A 24,466-nucleotide genomic window follows, 5' to 3' on the forward strand; every position below is an offset into this window, starting at 1 on the left:
CTTCTAGCCTCATCTCTCACATGGATCACCACAGGCCTATCTCTTCATACCTCATGTGTGCTGAGATGCAGGGCTCCTGTAGGGAGGAGCTGTATCTCATAAGGTGTGCCCATCACCTGCAACTGCTGGCCTTCTGAACCCCCTTGTGGGGTGGAATCCCACCAATTCTGACAGGGGAGTATCCACAGATTTGAAATATCTTAACCATGTCTTCCTGTTCCATTTTGCAATATATGCATTACTATAGAACTGCCTGGAAATATTTCCACCATTCGGGAGAAAAATATTTTTATGCCAAAGCAAACAGAAAACCTCTCTGCTTCTATAAAAAGTCAATTTTTTTGAGGAAACATATGTCTTTTATTTTATTTTCTCATATGTTACTATTGCTTTTAATCTTTCACAGCATTTCATACTTAGAGGCCTTTACAAAATGCATATTTTTAATACATGCGCACACCTGCATGACATCCTGAAGCTGTAAGGGACACTTAAGTTTATGGTCCAGTACTACAGTCTTCCTGGCTTGTCTTAGAATGAGTCAAGAATTTCACTATGCTCTGAAGTTTACAGTTCAAATATACTCCTGTCTGCCTAGTTAATGAGTCAAAATAGCTTTCTCCGTAATGCACAGATCCTCTGTGTAACTTTCCTTAAGTTACACTGAGAAGATATACCCTTAGATATGATGCAGTGAAGCAGAATTATAATTATAACATTTGTTTATTCTGTTTACAAATCCCAAATCATACAGCATAGAAAACAGGAAATAAATAAATAGAATATACAGAAAGTATTGGCAGAGGTATTGTTCATGCTATTGAGAAGCTTTGTTAAAGAGACCAGGACACTGATAGTGACTGTGAAATGCTAAGGGAGATTAGGGAGGCTACCAAAATAATGAACTCAAAATAGTAGGGGATTTCAATTATCCCCATTTTGACTGGGTTCATGTTACCTCAGAATGAAATGCAGAGACAAAATTTCTCAATATTTGAAATGACTGCTTCTTGGAGCAGCTGGTACAGGAACCCACAAGGGGAGAGGCAATTCTCAATTTAGTCCTGAGTGGAGCGCAGGAGCTGGTCCAAGAGGTAACTATAACAGGACCGCTTGGAAATAGTGACCATAATATAATAACATTTAACATCCCTGTGGTGGGAAGAACACCTCAACAGCCCAACACTGTGGCATTTAATTTCAGAAAGGGGAACTATGCAAAAATGAGGCGGTTAGTTAAACAGAAATTAACAGGTACAGTGACTAAAGTGAAATCCTTGCAAGCTGCATGGATGCTTTTCAAGGATACCATAATAGAGGCCCAACTTCAATGTATACCCCAAATTAAAAAATACAGTAAAAGAACTAAAAAAGAGCCACTGTGGCTTAACAACCATGTAAAAGAAGCAATGAGAGATAAAAAGGCATCTTTTAAAAAGTGGAATTCAAATCTTAGTGAGGTAAATAGAAAGGAGCATAAACACTGCCAAATTAAGTGTAAAAATGTAATAAGAAGAGCCAAAAAGGAGTTTGAAGAACAGCTAGCCAAAACCTCAGAAGATAATAACAAAATGTTTTTTAAATACGTCAGAAGCTGGAAGCCTGCTAAACAACTGGTGGGGCCCCTGGACGATCAAGATACAAAAGGAGCACTTAAAGACGATAAAGTCATTGCGGAGAAACTAAGCGCACGTCCAGACTAACCCGTGGCATCGGCGGGTTAAAATCGATTGCTCGGGGATCGATATATCGTGTCTAGTCTGGACGCGATGTATCGATCCCCGAGCGCGCTTACATCGATTCCGGAACTCCATCAACCCGAACGGAGTTCCGGAATCGACACGGAGAGCCGCGGACATCGATGCCGCGCCGTCCAGACGGGTGAGTACCTCGATTTTAGAAATTCGACTTCAGCTACGTTATTCCCGTAGCTGAAGTTGCGTATCTAAAATCGATTTTAATACCTAGTCTGGACGTGGGCTAAATGAATTCTTTGCTTCAGTCTTCACGGCCGAGGATGTTAGGGAGATTCTCAAACCTGAGCCATCCTTTTGTAGGTGACAAATCTGAGGAATTGTCACAGATTGAAGTGTCACTAGAGAAGGTTTTGGAATTAATTGATAAACTTAACGGTAACAAGTCACCGGGACCAGATGGCATTCACCCAAGAGTTCTGAAGGAACTCAAATGTGAAATTGTGTAGCTGTTAACTATGGTTTGTAAACTCTCCTTTAAATCAGCTTCTGTACCCAATGACTGGAAGATAGCTAATGTAACACCAATATTTATAAAGGACTCTAGAGGTGATCCCGGCATTTACAAAGCGGTAAGCCTAAAGTCAGTACCGGGCAAATTAGTTGAAACAAAAGTAAAGAATAAAATTGTCAGACACATAGAAGAACATAAATTGTTGGGCAAAAGTCAACATGGTTTCTGTAAAGGGAAATCATGTCTCACTAATCTATTAGAGTTCTTTGAAGGGGACAACAAGCATGTGGCAAGGGGGATCCAGTGGACATAACGTATTTAGATTTCCAGAAAGCCTTTGACAAGGTCCCTCACCAAAGACTCTTACGTAAATTAAATTGTCGTGGGATAAGAGAGAAGATCCTTTCGTGGATTGAGAACTGGTTAAAAGACAGGGAACAAAGGTTAGGAATAAACGGTAAATTTTCAGAATGGAGAGGGATAACTAATGGTGGTCCCCAAGGGTCAGTCGTAGGACCAATCCTATTCAGCTTATTCATAAATGATCTGGAGAAAGGGGTAAACAGTGAAGTGGCAAAGTTTGCAGATGACACTAAACTGCTCAAGATAGTTAAGACCAAAGCAGACTGTGAAGAACTTCAAAAAGATCTCACAAAACTAAGTAATTGGGCAACAAAATGGCAAATGAAATTTAATGTGAATAAATGTAAAGTAATGCACATTGGAAAAAGTAACCCCAACTATACATACAATATGATGGGGGCTAATTTAGCTTCAACAAGTCAGGAAAGAGATCTTGGAGTCGTCGTGGATAGTTCTCTGAAGATGTCCACGCAGTGCACAGTGGCAGTCAAAAAAGCAAAGAGGATGTTAGGACTCAGTAAAAAAGGAATAGAGAATAAGATGAAGAATATCTTATTGCTGTTATATAAATCCATGGTATTCCCACATCTTGAATACTGCGTACAGATGTGGTCTCCTCGTCTCAAAAAAGATATACTGGCATCAGAAAAGGTTCAGAAGAGGGCAACTAAAATGATTAGGGGTTTGGAATGAGTCCCATATGAGGAGTGATTAAAAAGGCTAGGACTTTTTATTTTGGAAAAAAGGAGACTAAGGGGGGATATGATAGAGGTATATAAAATCATGAGTGGTGTGGAGAAAGTGAATAAGGAAAAGTTATTTACTTGTTCCCATAATATAAGAACTAAGGACCACAAAATGAAATTAATGGGCAGCAGGTTTAAAACAAATAAAAGGAAGTTCTTTACACAGTGCACAGTCAATCTGTGGAACTCCTTGCCTGAAGAGGTTGTGAAGATTAGGACTATAACAGTGTTTAAAAGAGAACTAGATAAATTCATGGAGGTTAAGTCCATTAATGGCTATTAGCCAGGATGGGTAAGGAATGGTGTCTCTAGCCTCTTTTTGTCAGAGGGTGGAGATGATGGGAGGAGAGAGATCACTTGATCATTACCTGTTAGGTTCACTCCCTCTGGGACACTTGGCATTGGCCACTGTCGGTAGACGGGATACTGGGCTGGATGGACCTTTGACCTGACCCAGTATGGCCGTTCTTATGTTCTTATGTTCTTAAAGCAAAGACCATCTGGAAACATAAACACTTTGTCTTAGTCCTGTCCTGACCTCTGGTTTTCAGAAGGTGATATGCAGGGCCATTTACAGTGAGAGACATAGCAGAATCACATGGGTTTAATGAAGATGCTACCCTTTCATTCATCTTGTGAAAGTTTTCTGAGCAGGTAATTATAATTTCTTCTCTGACCCTCCTAATCTTAGATTGCAATCTGATTTATTCTTATAGAATAAAAAAATTAAAAGAAAAGAAAACTAAGTTACAGGGAAAATTTATGAGACAAGGTGGGTGAGGTAACATCTTTTATTGGACCAACTTCTGTTTGGTGGAAGAGACAAGCTTTCGAGCCACACAGAGCTCTGTGTGCCTTGAAAGCTTGTCCCTCTCACCAATAGAAGTTGATCTAATAAAAGATGCTACTTCACCCACCTTGTGTCTCTAACTTCCTGGGACCCACACAACTACAACTATACTGCATAGGGAAGATTCATGTTACTTGACATTGTTTCCTGGCAGGAGAAGTCAATAAAATTCTGAGTTGGAATTTTGGGTCTTCAGCACTCTTCAGATCATAGTAACCCTAGGAAGTCCCTTAAATCCCAAAAGAGAAAATAATTTCATCTTTGGAAATCTTTGGTGCTTTGATTGTCATTGTCTGAGTTGAGAAAACATATGGAAGGATTTATTTAGATCCTAATCCTGCAAAGACTTAAGCATGGATGTAAAGTTGTACATGTGAATCGACCCACTGAAGTGGGTGTGACTACTCATATGTGTAAGGTTATGCATATGCTTAAATCATTGAAGGATCCGGATCTTAGTTGTAAGCCGTTTGGGGTGTGGCTAGTCTTCTATGGTGGTAGTATAGTGCCCGGCACAAAGGGCTTTAATTTTGATTGGGGCCTCTGAGCGTTACTGTAAAACACATAATAACAAGGGCGGGACCAAGCTTTGGTATAGTGTTGTATTTCATGCACTCAATTCAAATGCAAATGCTCAGTTTCCCTGTGTCTGGAAATAAGATTTATCTGGAGCTCTGTACACCTTGTCCTCTCCTGCTATTCATCTCATCATTGTAAATAAAGGGTCTTTCTGTGTTACTTAGTACAAATCCAGCTCAGAGTGAATCAGCTGAATCAAAGCAGAGAGTACGTTGTGTTCAGTACCCTTTAGTGAATAGCTCTGAGAATTTAGACTTCATGGGCCCTGGATTGACACTTTTATTTGGGCAGGGCTCCCCAAAAAGCAAATCATTTAAAAGAAACAGATACAAAAATCATCACATTTGTGGTAGAGTTGGGGGAGGGGGCAGTATGTATTTGTGCTATGAATTAATTGTTGACTATTAAGGGCTGCATTATCAGAGAATAGTGCAAGGTTTAGCCATGCACCATGCTCCTGACATCTCTCTGCCCAGCTCCTTGTTTTTTCATCCCTCTGCCAATCAGAGCTTCTGGGGTGGGGCCAACTTTCACAGCACTTCCTCTGTGCTGGAACTTCACACCTCTGCCCCATTTGCGTGCCTAGCTCTATGACTCTCTGTCCTTTTGGCACTATCCTCGCTTGTTTCCCTATTTTATGTATTTTCTGCGTAGGTGACATAAGTGTGGTTGTGTTGCTAGCTCATAGTTCTACAAATATCTGATCAAGTAGGGTGGAAGGTAGTTTTTAATTGATAAGATGAAATAAGATCATGTACAGAGAAGAGCAACAAGAATGATTAAAGGTTTTGAGAACATGACCTATGAAGGAAGGCTGAAAGAATTGGGTTGGTTTAGTTTGGAAAAGAGAAGACTGAGAGGGGACATGATAGCAGTTTTCAGGTATCTAAAAGGGTGTCATCAGGAGGAGGGAGAAAACTTGTTCACCTTAGCCTCTAATGATAGAACAAGAAGCAATGGGCTTAAACTGCAGCAAGGGAGATTTAGGTTGGACATTAGGAAAAAGTTCCTAACTGTCAGGGTAGTTAAACACTGGAATAGATTGCCTAGGGAAGTTGTGGAATCTCCATCTCTGGAGATATTTAAGAGTAGATTAGATAAATGTCTATTTGGGATGGTCTAGACAGTATTTGGTCCTGCCGTGAGGACAGGAGACTGGACTTGATGACCTCTCGAGGTCCCTTCCAGTCCTAGAGTCTATGAGTCTATGAGTAGTTGGACAAAGACAGTGATGCAATAAATACTGTCTTCAGTATGACTCCAATAAGACAATGCTGTGGAAAGGTACTTCAGAGATTACAAAGATTTGTATAGTACCAACATTGTGCTAGGTATACTACAGACGGGTAGGAAGAAATGGTCTCTTCCCTAAAGAGTTAAAATTTAGATAATTTCTTAAACAGTTTCCTGAGTAGTGTTGAGTTCATGTTAAACTATATGGACTTAATATCAGCATCACAAGTTGAGTACAGTACATCACCTAATTTCACAGAACTCTTAATTACATTAAATACTCAGCTTTTAATTGACTGTTTTGCTTTATTTTTCTATTTAATTTATTTGTTTCTTGCTAACAGAAATTTGATGGTGAATATCACTGGTGGAAAATTGTCAGAACATGAAATTATGACTATTGGACGTCATTACAGCGAGCAAAATGAGTTTGAAATGGACATCAATTTCCTTCTTGCAGTGGCTCAAGAACAGCTAAAGAAAAATAGCTTTGAGAATTTCGGACAACTGTCTGCTACCTTTATATACAATGACCGTGAAAAGTAAGATTTCTGTATTTAATTCAAGCTAATAATTGCCTTTTTTTTAAGCTGGTTTCTGATTTGATAAAATTCTATTTAGAGACCCAGGTTCTGTCTCTCTTTTGCCTAGCATATCATGAATGCATTCAAAGGATCTGGTTTCTGATAGGAGCCACTTGAGGATGGGTGAGAACTAGACTGCTTCTCTGTCCTCCTTTTTTATTTTCTGATTTGCTGATGGAGTCTGCATCATTTCAAATGTATTGAGTAGCCTGTGAAATAGTTATGTTCCTGGCCCTGCCACCATAGAAAAACATTTTTTTTAATCTAGGAGGAAAAATAGACATTTAACAAAAAATAAAAATCTGAGATTTTTATTGAATTCAAAATAATCACTTACATAAATTGTTTGTCCTGGTTTTGTAGGATCATAGATTTAGAATTAGAAATCTGTAAATGTACACCTTCCACCTGTAGTATACATGTGACTTAAATACTTCAGGGGAAGAGGGCTATGTGTGTAAAGTGTTGATGTTTTTCCTATTATGCAAAAGTGAAATTGTGTGAAATACGATTTTCATTTTTACCCTTAGATTTTCTACAAGTTTTATATTGTTTCCTTATTCACAATACATGCATTTGAAATATACGTTTTGCTTCCATGTTGTTAAACCTGTGAAGTTAGACAACATGAAGGAAATTTTTTCACTTCATTTTATATTTGTGCAGATGTGGGTTGCTGCCCCATGAGAAATGCAGGACTATTTGCAAGTCCTTCAGATTGCCATTGGCTGATGATCTTCTGCGAGCTTTACTGACCATGTAAGTCAAGGCCAGATAAAACGTTGTGTGTGAGTACAAGTCACTTGCACTGTAATGTAACATATGTTTAATGGTAGGTGAGTATTTTACATAAATTGTAGAAATATTTCCTAAGAATTTCAGCAGTTCACACAATTGTGTATGTGCTGTGGTGCTGAATCTTTTCATGCATTCCTTTGAGTTTTCATACTGGTAAACATTTGCAAATAAAAAGGAAGAGAATCATAGAAATGTTGGGCTGGAAGGGACCTTGAGAAGTCATCAAGTCCAGCCCCCTACTCTGAAGCAGGTCTAAGCCAACTGGCCAACGGTCTAGTTTGAGTTTTAGAATATGGTCTTTGGTCTCTTCTTTTCCCCTACTAGAAATCATTAAGAAAATCATTTTGAGGATATGGAGACCTCTTAGCATCAAGTCAAAAGCAGAAGGAGGTCTTATTTCTTGTCAGGAATAGATGCTTTCATGCATGCAAGCTCCTAGCTTTTAGCAGAAATTCAATGTATGCTTCAGGGATTTACCATTGAATGACAGGATTCTCTACAAACAGGAAGGTGAGGGAAAGTTTAATCACCTTTAAATCCTTATTGCCCAAATCTAGCCCTCCACACTTCACCAAACTCACAGGACACTGCTTGGAGGAGAAACCTTTTAAAGTCACTCTTTACCTGCAAGTCTGCCTTAAGAAACCTAAGGCACCATTGTTTTTAAGCTCAGTTTGTCTATGGACCTAAAGCATTTAGAATAATTCCCTGTGGTAGCCAGATGGATGACTTCTACAAACTGCTGACCATTCATCACTTCTGACAGTTGAGTCACAAGCATCAGTCAAAATGCATTAGCTGGGGGTATATATTCTACAGCTTGCAGTTTTTTTTCTGAGGTTAAACGATAAATAACTTATTAACTTTTTAATTTTCTATTTAAAAAGTAATACCCTAAATATCTATTATTTAACACTTGTATATAATACCGCAGGTGTCCATGGCACTTATCAAACAGAGTAAGGATTTAGGCCACATTGAAGTAAATAGGAGTTTTGCTATTGGTTTCAATGAGCCCAAGATTTCACCCGTGGTTTCTGTCCCAAAGAGCATCCCAATCTAAGCAAATGAAGAGAGAATCCTGGCCAATAATGTAAAGTTATAGTGCATTGAAAGTACTAAGGCAATTCTTAGTGTCTCATTGGTATAAATATATTTTTTTAAATTTACAGAGCAGGTGCAGATTTTTTACCGTGATGTATTCAAGATATGCAGAGGCTTCCTATTTGTTTCTACCAGTAAAATGCAACATTTTATTATAGCATTTCATTAAGTTTGTGCAAACATACAAGAAACAGTGAGCTCGTTTAATACACAAGCACAATTAAAATGCTTGAAAAATAAAATTTTGCATTTTGAAATAGTTGGTATTTTCTTTTGATCCTATTTTTATTTATTCACTGTGAACCTGTACTAATTGACAATTAAAAGAGGCTTACAGACTAGAGACATGGTGAATGAGGAAAGATAAAATGGAGGAAAGGAAGCAGGTAGAGGGAATGTACGACAAAGGTTCCAAATATAAGATCATGAGTTAATTCATCTGTACTGCACACATCTCGTGGCTTTTAAAAAATATTGTAAGTTTATGCTGAATAATTGCTATGGACACATTTGGGTGGTTTCTCTCAGCCCTGCTGCTGTGAGGTGGTTGTGGGCTTCTAGAAAAGATGGAGGCTTGGCAGCTGTGACTCAGGAAAGCCTGTGGGGGCAGCTGCCAGGCTGGGGAGTGCTGATGCTCGTGTGCCTCTGGAACCTAATATCCCAAGTGGTTGCCCCTTGTGCCAGGAGGCCCACTCACTGTAACTCCAAAATTTACTGTAATTCCTATATGGAATGAAGTGATGAACAAGACAGTAGAAGAGTGCATGCATCAAAGAGGATCTTTACGCAAACTAGATGCATTTTGAGTAGAGCTGTGGAAAATGCAGCAACTTCAGTTTGCAGCTTTTTGCTGGATGTTTTTTAGTTCCATTTTATAGCCCCCAAGTTTCCATGTGTGTATGAGCCAACACACAATGAAACCATTACGTTTTCCTTCAATTTTAATTTGAACAATGCAAAACTGATAATTTGTTTTTACCTGGTACCACCCCGAGGGTCACACTTTTCTCTGAGCACCCCACCTCCCCTGGCTTAACAGGAAGAGGGAGAAGACCTACAGGCATCTTTGATCCTCAGAAGAGCCAGAGCAATGAGATTTGAGCCAGAATAATTCTGTCCCTAGAACTTCCCACCCACAAGAGGCCAGGACCTCTCTGCTTTTTTGCTATCTCTTGGTGTGTGTGCCCTGGTGACTTTTACCCAGCAACCTACCCTCTAAAGTCTGTTTATTTTGGGGGTGCTATGCTCCCTCCAGTAGGGTAGGCCTAATTCCCCATTCACAGCAAAAAAATTCCTGAGGCAGACAGCGGGACTCAAAAGGCACCCCTGGTCATCCTGCTATACTCTCTCTCCAGCTCAGTGTGGCACCATAGACACACCTGTCTCTACTGTGGCCTTAAGGAACTTGCAGGTACCAATATTTAGAACTTAACCTTTTACAAACATTTTTGGTTTTTCAGTAACCTATGACAGACAGGTAGTGCAGTATGCATTTGTTGGGTATGTGCTAGTCAATATATTTACCACAGATTAGCCATCAACATTACTTAGCTCATACTGACCAGTTGTACATACCAGCTTGTGTTAGTCCTTTAATCTTTTCCTATAACCAACTTAAACACGTATTCATACCCAGAATATACAGAAGCTATCAAACAAATTGAAGTAGCAGCACAGCATACTCGACAAATATTCTGTTAAGTCAAAGTGACATAGTACTTTCTACAGCTATCAGATTAACATTTTAATAAAGTATTTTTGAAAACAAAGGAACTTAAGCTCTGTAAATATTGCTATCTAGAAAAAGAACACTTGGGTTGCAACTTTCTTGGCTGGAAAAGAAACATTTGTAAACAGGTTGGGTCACTCAGCACTACATTCTTACAAATTGATAAAGCAGGCTTCTACATGTTGGGGTGATCCAAGGTGAACACATTTTGCAGAGGCCACAAACAAGAGCTGTCTTCTGCCAAAGAAAAGAGAATTGTTCTCCAGGTGTTGTGGGGAGGAAGGAATCTTATAACATATTTTAACCTCAAATGCTTTGATGACGTTCTAGAGCTAAACTAAAAGGGGACAAGGTGTCAAGTGATCTTAGTTGCCTCCTGTTGGAAGAGGAAAATCTAACTTCCTTTGTTACAGAAAAGCATTATACTAGCTACTCATATTAACTCGGATCATTCAAATGTAGAGCATCTATTTCCAGTCCATCTAGTACCTTTGGCTCCAAACTCATAACTCAAAAATAAGGCATCTCCTTATTCAAATTCACCTGTGTAAGCAGGTGCAGTCCATGGGAGTCAAGGGATTTGTATCCACCTACCATATACCAGTATGAATTTGGAATATTTTCAAGCCACTTTTACATAGCTGCCTAAATATGGATTTAGGATCCTAATTTTCAGCACCCAGGCTTGAAAATTTTCGCTCTAGTTAAGGGTATTAATTCAAAGACAGCATTCTTAGCTGTTCAGGGTGCTTTCACAGTCAGGTCAAAGGACTTTGGCCCCAGTCCAATGCTTGTTGAAGTCAGTGAGAGTCACTGTATTGCACCTATACAGTCTTAGATGAAAGTGGTCTGGTATAGGTTTAGGTAATAAATTCTTTCACTTTTCCTATATAAAAAAACTACTCGGTTAACTTGTACAACTCTGAGTCTGTGCTGTGGATTATATCTTGACTTTCCACAAACCAGCAAAAGACCAACCTATATACTGAGAACATACAACTTCAAAGATTCTAATTAATGAAGTTTTAGGATGTCAACATAATGTAGTACTCTTAACTTTTTCTTTAGAGGGTTGAAAGCAATACTACAAGTTGGTAATTAAAAACAAAAACAAATCACATGTCATAAGGCTTATGAAATTCAATGCGTGTGCACCATAGATCATATTAAGATATATGTGCAATCAAAGGTTAATGCCTGTCAACTTTCATGGCGCATGCTAGCTTCTTAATCAAAAAGTAGGAAGTATTTGTCCTGCTCTACGCAGCACTGGTGATCACAAAATGGGTGCCCAGAGAATTTTGGATGGGTGCTTATTTTTATGAAAGGATTATAAATCAAAGTAGCAAAATAAACCAGATCAGCTGTATTCTCTTGTGTCTATAGCACCAGCAGGTTCTCTTCTAAACACGAAGACAGGATTTTACAGGGTGCCTCCAAGAACATTTTCACTCTTTATCCCAAAACTATAAGGCTTCCACTGATCATAACATTCGTGTATTGAAGAAAAATTGGCTAACAGTAATGTTTAGAAAATGAAATGAGTTGAACTCTAATACACTTTAGACAATGAAAAGTCCTATGTGACAGACAACAATGAAGAGTAAAGTTTTATATGAAGTTTAATGTATAGTACAATAGAGACATATTCTGCAGAGTCTTCTCCTTGGCCTGTTGTCCATTTTTTATATTTTTGAAATTAAATATGCAATTTGTTGTGTGATGTAAAATATGGCAAAGTATATTAAAATAGGTCACAATTGAATCAAAATATATATAAATATTCTGCTTTTAGGTTTGAAGATGGCAAGGAACAAGTAGATTATAAGAAGTTTGTCAATGGGCTGAATTGGAGAGAGAATCCAGTTCCGACTTTCCAGACAATAAAGGTTCCTATAAAGGTAAAGTTAAGACGTTCAAAACAAACAAAACCTGAAAGCCCCTTTCATGCTGCCGCTGATATCGTTCAGTCAAAATATATTAGCATCGTTGATTTATCCAACAAAGAATATCTGGGACTCAATCTTTATGGATCTTGTCTGGGTTTTTTGAGCAGTTTGTTTCTGTTGTGAAGGATTGGGCGAAGCAGAGAACCAGTATAAGGCATGGGAACTCTGTAACTCTGTTGTGCACAGTGGATGCCACATCTCTAATGGATTTCTAGGGAAATATAGGAAGGAAAAGGGCTGTGTGCTCCTGTGAACAAGGGCATGACTATCAGGTGCTCACACTTTCTATTACACAAACCTTATGTTCAGAAGTCACAATTATCAGTTAAGTCTACAAACTCCACTGACACTGCAAAATGTACCTAAAATTTTCTATAACTCTATGGAAACTTGCACAGAATACACCACTTCCTTGGTAGGTAGTGGGAATATAATGGAGAAATAAACTAATATGTCTCTGTCAGCCTAGTATTTAGGGTAAGTAAAAATGTCATTTTAGGAAACGGCAAAGATTAATCTGACCTGACTGTCTTGTGCTTGTGTGAGAACAGAATGGTTTAAAATAGCATTGTGCATAATCCAATCAAATTGATTTTTTTTAAATGTCATAGCAAAGAAATCCAAAGCATCTTAGCATGCATATAACATCGCTCTTCTGACCCAGCCCATGACTGATATTGAATGTGTTTCATTTAGTCTCCTCTGCTTCTGCTGGTTTAGAAGCATAGGGTTCAGTGCATTTTAAATTCAACAGCTGCATATTTTCACCAGTTATATGCAAGTGCTGCGTTTTCATCCTGACAACATAGTGGATTCGCTACTTGCTCGCTCTTCTGGAGCCTATAAAACTATCTGTAGGGACTAGTGAGGGCACAGTGCTGCTGAGTTGCTAAGCTTTCCTTGGTGTCATTTTCTTGGACTGCATAATTCGGAAAAAATTTCTTGTATGCATCTAAGCAAGATCCTTACAACATCCACATTATACTGGATATGTTTCAGATTTTAAAAGTGTGTGCTCCATATTAAGATGAGGGCACTTTTCAAACAGGGGGTTCGGAATTCTACTCAAAGATATTACTCAATGATTATGTTGTGATAGCATCCATTGATGCTTGTCAGGATTAGGGCATTGTTGTACTAGGTGCTGTGCAAACAGAGGTAGATGCAGTTTCCGACCCAAAGCACTTGCAAAACTAAGAGATTGAGCACCATGTGATGGGGGCGGTGGTGAAAGAGGCAGAAAAATATACAAATATGTTGGCTTGTTATTTATTTCATATTTTTCTCCTAGCTGTTTTGGCTGCTTGCCCAACTGCCTCAGACTAGTAATTGGGCACTGACTGATTTCTTGTAGGTGGTGTACCTGAAATGAACCTTGAATAGGGGGTGAAGGACCTGAGTGGTAGTGAGGAGAGGCAGTGTGTTCAGTTTGTAGTCATAATAAGCCAATCAGTGGCTGTGATCACAGTTTGCCACTTTGCCTCACTGTTATCAGATGACAGTGTTTTGTAGGCATCATGGCAGAGGTGATTTGAGGGAGGATTGGTGTTATGGATTTTTTCAGGGAATTTTTCCAGTGTACATGGGACAGCAAGGGAGAAAAGACAAAGACATTTGTGAACCAAGAAGTCAGTCAGGGTTGGCATCTTTAGTGGAACAAAGGCTGTGATCCATATAATAAAATACCAGGGATAATTTGGCAGGGTTACATTGTAAAGGTCAGGAAAAGACATTTGTGTTGGCAGTAGAGCTTACAGAAAATGAGCTGACAGAGCTACAGGCTAGGGAGACCATCTTAGTGGCAGCACAGTGAACGGACTTGAGGGGAGCAAGGTTGCAGACAAGGTCAAAAAGATGGAAGTTGTTGGTCATATTCTCATTTTATTATTTGCAGTACCGTAGTGCCTTAGAGTCTCAGTCCTGGACCAGGAACCCATTGTGCTAGGCACTTTGCAAACACAGAACAAAAAAACCCAACAACAGTCCCTGCCCCAAGCCACAGATGTGTATTCTGTTATCCCGCTAGATAGGAGAATCAGTTCTGCATTAATTGTTTAAAAAAAAAAAGCTGTACATTACATAACATACTGAGATATCCAGAACTATAGTAAATTAACAAACAAGTTAGTAAATTATCCAAATTGGCTGTGGTGGCATTATTTATTCAATTTATTATTTTGTTGGTTAGCTGTAATATATAATAATGAATTTATTTTAGATGAGTACATTTTAATGAAAAGATGAGTAACAAAAGAAGAGAAGATAAAGAGAATATAAATCCTTTTATTGATTCTTTGACTTTCTCAGCTGAATCTTTATCTGAGCTGTGATTTAATATGCACTATGGTTATTTTGTCTAGGTGTAAGATGATTATATTTGACAAACAAAAATTTCAGTTTGTATTCATACTCAGTGAATTAGTCCTGAAGTTTTGATCTTATAACTTACATTTCTTCTTCATTTTGTCTACTAGTTTGAAAGCTGACAATTCCTACAAAGGACTTGTTCTCTTAGCTGACCTACATATCTGTGAAGTATAGGTGTCTAACTGAACAAAACAGTACACTAGTCTTTAATTAAAAAAAAAAGGGCTGAAGTGGAGATGATGGGATATTTTTAATTAAAACTTCAGCAGCATTGGTCAAAATCGATACCATATTCTTTAGGAGGATATGCTTTACAAATTTGTTTTTTTCCACAGGTGATTTGCATGTAGAAATGAAATAACTTGCTTAACATTATTTTGGGATATTTCTAGTTATTTTTGTTTTCAAAATGAATTCTAAGTTTGTCCTCTTGTTTATCACTTTCAGTATGAAGATGACTGGAGTGGGCAGCCACCATCCCTTCCAGTGAAAAGGATAAAATATTTACCCCTAATAGAGGATGTTTTTGGCACTGAAGAATAATCTGGTCTATGCAGGTCACTTCTTTTGAATTACTGTTGCAACTTCACCAAGTGTATCTGGACAGATACTGTAAACTTTCCTTAAAAAATAAAAGAATCACAGATATAGATTTTATTGAATTTAAATGTCTTACTCCAATGTAGAAATACAGTTCATGTATTTTTGTAATTCTTTCAAAATACAAAGTACTGTACTGTAAGTACATGAGCACAAATAAAAATGTCCTTTAAACTGATCTTCATGTTTGGTTATATGTAGAATACACAAATATTCAGAAGTCTTACAGTGAGAATCAGATGTAGCAAAGTGTGACTGACCCTAAACCATTCTCATCTGCAAAGAAACAAAATGATCACTGACAACATTAAGTCAAACTATATCAGCACAATAATTTAATACACTACTACCTCGATATAACGCCACCTGATATAACACGAATTTGGATATAACAGGATAAAGCAGTGCTCGAGGGTGGGGTGGGGGGCACACACTCCGGTGGATCAAAGTAAGTTCAATATAACATGGTTTCACCTATAACACAGTAAGATTTTTTGGCTCCCAAGGACAGCGTTATATGGAGGTAAAGGTGTATTCTCTTCCATTTTTTTTCATGCTGCTTAGTTTTATATTGATGTATCCCTGCTGAATCTTAAGTGTTGTTTATGTCAAAGCCAGTTAGTTTATGGAGGGGTTCTAGCAAAGCACATTTCCTGGTATCAAAGATAATTGCAGCCTACCCAATATAGAAGTAAATATCTTGCAAGTGTAACACAGAAACTCTGAGCTCTTAATTTTTGCTTTACATACCTCGTAAATCGATAGATGTCAAAACTTATTTGGGGAATCTGTGTGAAATGAATTGGTGGGGAAGCTTGAGGCAGAGGCAGAGATGAGATGTGGAGGGACTTGCCTGAGGCAATAGTGAGTCAGTAGAAGAACCAGGATTAGAACTGAGAAGGTCTGACTCTCAGCTCTGCACTAGTATTTTCTGTAAAAGCAGCAAAGAATCCTGTGGCACCTTATAGACTAACAGACGTTTTGGAGCATGAGCTTTCGTGGGTGAATACCCACTTCGTCAGACTACATGCATCTGACCAAGTGGGTATTCACCCACGAAAGCTCAGACGTTTTGAAGCATGTTAGTCTATAAGGTGCCACAGGATTCTTTGCTGCTTTTACAGATCCAGACTAACAGGGCTACCCTTCTGCTAGTATTTTCTGGTTACTTTTGTGAAATTATCAAATTCTTTGACTGGAGGATCACAGATTTTTAATCTCAAATTGCAATTTAAGGAAAAGGACAAGTGCTTATTTTACAAAGATGAATACTTAGCTTATCTTACGATTCTTTATTACAAACAAGTTTAATAGATTATTTAAATCTGATTTGTTTTGTGGTCATACATTTTAAACATAGATTAGACTCCATAATGTCGTAGATTCCAAGGCCAAAAGTGGCCTTTGTGATCATCCAGTCCAGCATCCTACAGGCCACAGAGCTTCGGAGAATTAATTCCTGTTTGAACTAAAGCATATTTTACAGAAAAAAATCCCATTTTGATTTAAAAATTGCCAGTGATGGAAAATCCACCACAACTCTAAGTAAGTTGTTCCAAAGGTTAACTACCCTCATCATTAAAAATGTGTGCCTTATTTCCAGTCTGAATTTGTCTAACTTCAGCGTCCAGGGATTGGATCTTGTTATACCTTTATCTGATAGATTGAGGAGCCCTCTATTACCACATTTTTGTTCCCTGTGTAGGTACCTATACATTGTGATCAAGTCACTCCTTAAGCTATTTTAGACTTGAAAATGCCTTCTCACATGTCTGACAAGATCTCTGTGTAGATAAGTAACAAGACTTGAGTTGTTTTTTTTTTGGAAAGAAAGTTGAGAACTACCATCATTCTGTCTTTTGACTATTTTGTAATGCTGTTCTGTGTATTTGTAGTAATACTCACTGAATTTTCTCCCCACTTCTGTCTGTGCCTTCTTTTCTTTCTCATGCCCTAGGCAACTTGGATAGCCACAGAAAAATCTACTAGGAATGGTACATAGCAGGTTCATGTAGGGATTTTCATTCCTTGCCACCATGTTCACAATGCGCCTGGCAAAGTTGTGTGGAACTACATAGTACAAATAATTTCCACCAGATCTTCTGTTCACAAGTGGCAATGAAGAGGCCCCAGCCAATCATCAGCCAGCCTTATTGTTTGTATAATGTAACACAAAGCATACAACCCCCCTGACTATTTCAACCCCTTAATCCTGCCACCAGCTTCCTCTCTCTCTTCACATTGTTAATGAGATGCCTGAATGAAGACAATATCATAAGATTATGTTTCCAGATGGCATAAGGCCACAACTTTAAAGCACTTACCACATAAAGTGGGACGCAGTCCTTGCAATTGATCTTAACTAACAGTCTCTGGAGAAGAGCCTCCCTCATATCCTAAATATATCTTCTGTCCACAGACATCCCAGCTTTACATGGCAGTAGCTAAGAGATGCCCGCTGAGGTACTGCCTCACCCCTCTATGCTGACTGGATCTTGTAAAGTACCCAGTGTTGACTTACTAGCTCAACCCAGTACCTGAGAATGTGTCAGGGGCCATACTGGGGCAGCATCAGAAGCCAAGACATGGTTAGAGTCAGGAGCCCAACCAAGGGTCAGGACCAGGGTGGAGTCGGTAGCCATGCCAAGGATTAAGCCAGAATCAGAGTGAGAATTTCTGTCACTGGAATTAAGGTGAGGCAGCAGGAGCAAGGAGCAGAACCAGCTGAGGAGGCAGGAACTAGGACCAAGGTATGGTAACAGGGACAAGGGTCAGGAACTCAATATCAGGAGTCTGGTCAGCAGCAGACCTGGCAACTAGTTGCTCAGACAAAAGGTCAGACAACAGGAAACTTTATGCTTGGTGGTGTCCAGTCAGCAGTCTGCTGCTAGTATCCTGACCCAGCTGAGTCAGTGAGAATAGTCTGTGGTGGTGAGGCGTTAGCTGCACTTTCCTCATGTAAGCTCGTGGCACAGAGACTAAGGCTTTTGCTTGACACATCCCCCTTCCCCACTCCGCTTCCCCACCGGCCTGGGTTCAAGAGCTGCGGTACCTGACAGAATGGGAATTCTACATATTCCTCAAAAAAGCTGCTTCAGCCAAACAATAGATGGAGCTGATTCCATCTCATGCCAAGGAGGCCCCCTGCACCAAAACAAACTGACAGACCCTCTCTTTGGTCTGTCTTTTAGCCCAAAAGGTAATTCAGTAGCCCCAGGTACAAACTTCCCATGGAGGATCTACAAAGATCTTAATACCATGATGTCTGAAGCTTCAGAAGATTTAATCACTCAACAATAATAGGTGAGAAATGTCCCACTTTCACCAATAGCAACTTGACAGTTTATTTCTGATTAAACATCATCAGATGCTCCCACGGTTCCTGATAAGGAATTACAAAGCCATTAGAATAACTTTTCTCATCTGGGTGATCCAGCAGTTGGGAGAATAAAACTAGTATCTTGACGGGAAGGAAGAGAGAGGAAGAAATTCCATCCAGGTATAGCAAATTAAGATTATATATTATATAGGCTGTTACTGTATACAGCTGGATGGTCTGAAACATCTGGCAGTTTTTTGTTTTGTTTTGGAATATGTTATCAATAAATAAATTCACTGTTCTCAACTGCCCTTCAGCTGAGCCATTTATCCGCTTCCTCTTCCCCTTCTTTAGCTAATAGCTTTACACTGAGAATTAGCTGTAGTAAAAACTGGAGAAACCAATTCAGAGTCAGCTGCTTCTCAGGACCATAGTGTAAGCCAATGGTTAGCAACTTGGTAGAAATATCCTTTAACAGTTCAAGTTCATAGTGTTAACTACGGTAGTTTAGAAAATTTCCTCATTGAAAAGGAAAACTATTAGAAGAATGACGTTGTCTTGAAGGTTCAGAGGTACAAACTTTCCACTTGCATGTATTAGAAGAAACTCAGGGCTCTCAGTATGGTCACCGTGATCCATAAGCTCACTGAAGTCAATAGAAATACACCCATTGTCTTCAGTGAGCTTTGAATCAGTTTCCAGCTGTAGTATCCATAGATAAAACTCTTGCACTATTGAAGTCAACAGCAAAGCTCACATTGACTTCAGTGGAGTCAGGTTTTCTCCTTAACTGTTGTGCTTCTAGACCCCAGTTCATCAGAGCATTTAAGCATGACCTTAAGCCCATCACTATTTAGCAAAGCAATGTAAACATGTTTTTAAAATCTCATTGAACGCAGTGCAACAGACACATGTGCTTAAATGCTTTGTTGATCTGGGATGGACTGTTGAATCGAGGCCCAGATGAATTTAGTCACTGTAATAAAAATACATTATATCAGAAGATAAAATAGTATCTTATATTATAGAAGTGTGTGCGTGCCTATGTGTGTGTTTGTATCTGCACTCATGTGCATGTGCTGTATGTTATTCGTTATTACTGTATTTTTTTCATAGTGTAAGCCAACAATTAGCAATTAAATTCCCATTATGGGATCATGCTGGTAATTGTGATAAATTGAAACTATGTAACTGCTTTAAACTGTTCTCTTAACTAACCCAAATACTGTAATACTTCTATAATTTAGAGATAATATCCCCATTAGTACTGTTTATGACTCAATAAACAGCTCCCAAAAGTTAATAAATGCCAAAGCCATAAACACCAAGACTATTAATGCAGTAGAGTTTCTGTGCCTCCCTCTTTTGTTGGTGGTCTAGATACAGCAAAGGGAAATGCTATCTCAGGAAAAACATTTATTCTGGCTATATAAATATAAATGAATTGTCTTAAAACCCATCTGGAAAGCTCCCATCCTCCCTATGTCCCAGGTGGTCTGGCAACAGTGATGAATTCTGAATTTGTCTGTAGCCAATAGGAAAATCTTCCTTTTTAAATAAAAGAAAGAGGCTTAGTTTTAAAAGCTCTGATGACGTCTTCACCTTGTCTTTCCCCTCTGTGGAAAGTGGGAACAAAAATCCCCTCCACTGCGATTATTCAAATATGTTCGTTCAAAAACAAAACAAAACAAAATAAAACCCTACCACCAGTAGTGTGTGGATTTTTACATCTCTTTAACCGTTTTGCTGCCAGCATTCTTCCATTTTGATGGACAGATGGATTTGATGGAAGAGTGTCTGTGGGCGTTGATGGCAGCCTGAAGTTTAACACAGGCAAAGCTTTTCTGTAGTAGGAACTCCTTTGGATTCAGAGCTGAGGGAGTGATTAATGAAGTAATTTGCAAACAACACCAACCTTTTGCTTTAGCTAAAAAACAAATGCATTGAAATATGTTTTGCAAGATGCCAAGACTCCATTTCATTAAATAATCAGTTGTTCAATGAGCCCACTGTACCAGGGAAGTTTTTTGCTGAAGTACATTAATTTTGTGTATATGTTTGTATTAATCAAAATAGCTGAATGTTTTAGCCTCTGCAGCTGAGTTAATCCATTTCTGCATGAAAAGCCAGAGTGTATGCAATGGATCAATTTCTCATCATCCCCCCTCTCCCACATACTTCTTGTCCTGCTTATGTAACCCTTATTTTAATTTAATTTTTCCCCATCATTTCATAGCTTCTATTCTGTTACTTTTTGTGAGAGTCTGTTTCAGAGCAGGATTGTGTCTCAAATGGCTATTGAGATTCATGCTTTTGACCTCTGTGCTATTGCATTTGTCACCGTTATGCCTATGGGGTGCGGTGGGCATTGAAGGCTTTCAAAGGGCTAGTTATCATGCAGACAGAACCTCCACAAACATCGTCATCAAATATTTTTCTGTGCAAGTGCAATTAGCCAAAAGCAAATGTATCCTTGGTTGGCTTTAGATCTGTTATAATGTAACTATCCTCTTTATTTTGCTCTTGGGTTATGTTTCAGGAATAATTGTAGCTAACAGTGGTGTAATCCCTAAACCAACATGCAAATGCATTTCAACACTTTCCATATGCCACATGCACTGATATTTTATGGCCACTCAGCAGATCCAGAAATGCACCCACTGATTTCCTGCAGGAAAGCAAAAAATTAAGAAAAGAAAACCCACTGAGGCAAAATCAGTTTTTCTGATTAGAAAAACAAGAGACCGGGCACCCTAGTGGAGCAGAGGGCTTTGTCTGAAGAGACAGCCCTAATGGTAATTAAGTCAGTGGCAGTTTTATTATTGATTTCAGTGTGAACAGGATCTGACCTTAATTCAGCATAAATGGGTCTTATTTTGCTGCATCCCTTAACTCACAGTCATAGATTGTGACTCCAGTGAAAGCCAGAGCTCACAACTGACAGAGGGTTCTTAAGTAACTTTAGCAAAACTATCCCTGGATATTAAAAGTAATAACTCCTATCCATCAGAGAATGTTCTTAAAATGCTCTGCATATATACTGGTGAGTGGTACAGTGCATCACACACATCATTTTAAAAAAAGTCTATACACTGGTCTATAAAACCTATTATTCCTGCAGGTCTGCAATAACAGCACTGAAGTATAGGGAACTAGTAAAGTGACGGACAAATGTTTATATATAAAAACCTCCAGTGGGAGCAGAACCAAGGACTAGAATCAGTTCATTATTTTGAAATTATCCTTAATTTAAGCAGGCAGGCAAGATGTTACATGAGTTACAGAGAAGAAGAATACTGGAATCATCAGGGTTATGAGTTTTAACAAAATATATACATTTAGGCACTGCTCCAGGGTCCGTTGAAATCATTGGAAAGATTCCTGTTGACTTAGCCAGCTTTGGATCAGGCCCTTCACTCACATTGGTAATCACTCAGTTGAGGTTTAAAATTAGGATTGTGGTGACCTCAGTGCCCTATTCTTTTAGTCATTGAGCACTGTTTGGAAAGCCCAGAAAGCCCTCAACTACCACTGGTTTCTTGGAGGGAGAGGTCCATGCTTTTCTGTATTTCTTTTCCTTCCTTTATCAATAAGCACTTTTGCATGAAAACACGTGTGAGGGGGTGCATCCTCTATTGTGAAGCAGGGTTACAAACCAAAGGTGATTGTGTCTGTTATCTTCTGGATTATCAGTAAAATGATATTATGATATTTTTGGAATATTTACTCTCCTCTGGAAAGCCTTCTGGGTAAGCTTTTCCATGATAGTGGGGTATATAGAGCTGTACATGGCTTTATAGTGTTGATGTTAATGCCACACATGCTGGAAGGCAGAATCAAGCCTTCAGCATGTAGCTGTCAAGTGAATGAGACCCTCCTCTTGAGGGCCTTGCTGTTGGTGAATTCAATTTTGTTTTTATGTAATGTTTCTATCATGGGGCGACTGGACCCTTTAAAGGAAACAGGTGAAGCTCCCCTGTGATGGAGTAGGTGGCCCTGATGAGGGCCAACTGATAATATCAGGAAGGGCAGCTAAGGGGGTGAGAGGGAGCCCAAAGGGGCTAGAGAATGAAGATGTTGCAGATATGGAAAGTTCTTCAGGTCCTCCCTGTGAACAAGGAGGAGGGGGTTGTCTAGAGTGAAGTGGCTTGGGCAGGGATCCCAGGATGTGCTGGTGAGAGGAGCATATAGGAAGCCCTTAGCCTCTGGCAGGGATCCCAGGATCTAGGCATAGAACGTGAAAGGAAGGAACTCTAAACATTCAGCAGAAAGCTATGGTGTGTGGACTAAGAAAAGTAACCTGTGGACTAATGGGGTCCTGGCTGAATGCCTTGAACAGAAGGGGAATGACTCAGAAAGGCCTGGACCCATTGAATAACTGTCTGTACTACAAGCCTTTGATGAAGACTCTGTAAAAGCCTATATAAAGCATTGCAGCTTTGTTTATTTCTCTTTTGTTTTGTTTTGTTTTGTTCCAAAAAACAGAGATAGCCTAAGGAATAGGCGTCAAACTGGACTTGAGACTTGGTGTTGGTTCTTCTGATTTGGTGTGACAGGACAAACCCGTGGAAAGAGGAGAGGTGGATTCACTTGCATCATTGTGACCGGCCTGAAGTAGGCGCTCCAGGATGGTGAGCTGATGAGAGTTGTACTGGTTAAACATTTTGGATTACTCTGTTATCTGTTGTCCAAAGGCTTTCACATGCTCCGTTGTCCCATGCACAGCATAAGTTAGAGTACAATATAGAATTCCTTTTTATTTAATACTGCTGTTGCTCACAGCAACTCTTTAACTGGCTCCACATTTGCTGCACTGAGTTGGTATCACTTAAGGGTAACAAGCAGCCTGCCGTCATTCTGGAAGCAGACTGTGTATTTTCATAACCAAAGCGTGAAAACCAAACGTAAACAGTGTCTACAGTTTACAGCACAATGTACAATGTAAGTCATTCTTGGATCTCCTTTTTATAATGTTGCATTTATTTTTGTAGCACTGATAATAAGTTGAATACTATACCAACTCAAATGGATTTACTTTTAAACATTGTGGCATCTATTCCTTGTGCAGCCCAGAACATCCTGTACAGTATAGTGGTTTAGAAGTGCCGGTGTTGCCACAGTGAGATTTCAGAAATGGGAAGTTACCAGACATTAACAAAGTGAAATACAGGGGCTTAAAATGCATTACAGTCTTGCACTGAAGACTGGATCCCACTTGTTCACAATGAGTTTCATTAGACGGTGGTCCAGATTTCACCAAGGACTTTGCCCAGCTTCTCAGCAAGGACATCACCAATTAAAACACTAGTTAATGCAAGCCAGGCATTAACTGAACATCCTTCAATAAAACTAACAGGGAGTCCGTGGTCCAATACAAGGTGTTTTCTGCAGGTGCTGGGACTGGGGAGCTAGAACTGCATTGCCGTGAGGCTGCACCGTGTGCTGTAAAAGCATAAAGAAACCCCTTCCAGCCCTGCCCAGATGTCAGCTGCATGAATCACCCACAGTGATTCAGATCAGCCTTGTGTGCTTCAGAAGTGTTGGCAGAGGTAGTGTTAATATTCTGATGACCTTCATAGCCAGCAATGAAGTCCTTTGTTTTGTGAATCAGGCTGAGCACAGTGTATTGGTGGGCTTGGTAGTCAAAGAAAATGTGACAGGAGTTATATACACCTTATTCAGCCTTGATCAAAAAGTTGTTCCTTTAAAGAAGAACTCAAGTGATGCAGTCTTTTATTATTGTTTGACCTTGAGGTGCATTGTATTCATCCTTTATTGGCTAGGCAGCAGAAGGAATTGTTCAAGTTGCATACACAAAACATGGAAAGCCTAGAGATGTCTCCCAAACACTTGTACATGTAAACTTTCACTCATGGGAGAAATGACATTGATACAGTGAAAAGTCAGACGCACGAAGAGGTTCATGCCTCTCTGAACTGAGCCTTAGTGTTCTGACACCCAGTTCTGAGAACATACTTTGCCCAAAGACAGAAGTGGCAGTTTTGTTATGATTTACTACTTGTATTCTAGTAGCACC

General features: G+C 39.2%; 1 protein-coding gene across 1 annotated transcript in view; it reads left to right on the forward strand.

Annotated features, from left to right (window-relative positions):
* EFHC2 (EF-hand domain containing 2) overlaps positions 1–15,288 on the forward strand; it is an 87,630-nt gene extending 72,342 nt beyond the window's left edge. The window contains exons 12-15 of the mRNA XM_050936535.1: positions 6,324–6,521; positions 7,230–7,322; positions 11,990–12,095; positions 14,958–15,288. Coding sequence (XP_050792492.1) covers positions 6,324–6,521; positions 7,230–7,322; positions 11,990–12,095; positions 14,958–15,053 — 493 coding nt within the window. The 3' untranslated portion in view covers positions 15,054–15,288. The remainder of the gene's footprint in view (positions 1–6,323; positions 6,522–7,229; positions 7,323–11,989; positions 12,096–14,957) is intronic.
* Positions 15,289–24,466: the final 9,178 nt, after the last annotated feature.

Source organism: Gopherus flavomarginatus, chromosome 1, assembly GCF_025201925.1.
Source record: "Gopherus flavomarginatus isolate rGopFla2 chromosome 1, rGopFla2.mat.asm, whole genome shotgun sequence".
In the NCBI taxonomy this organism is placed as follows: Eukaryota; Metazoa; Chordata; order Testudines; family Testudinidae; genus Gopherus; species Gopherus flavomarginatus.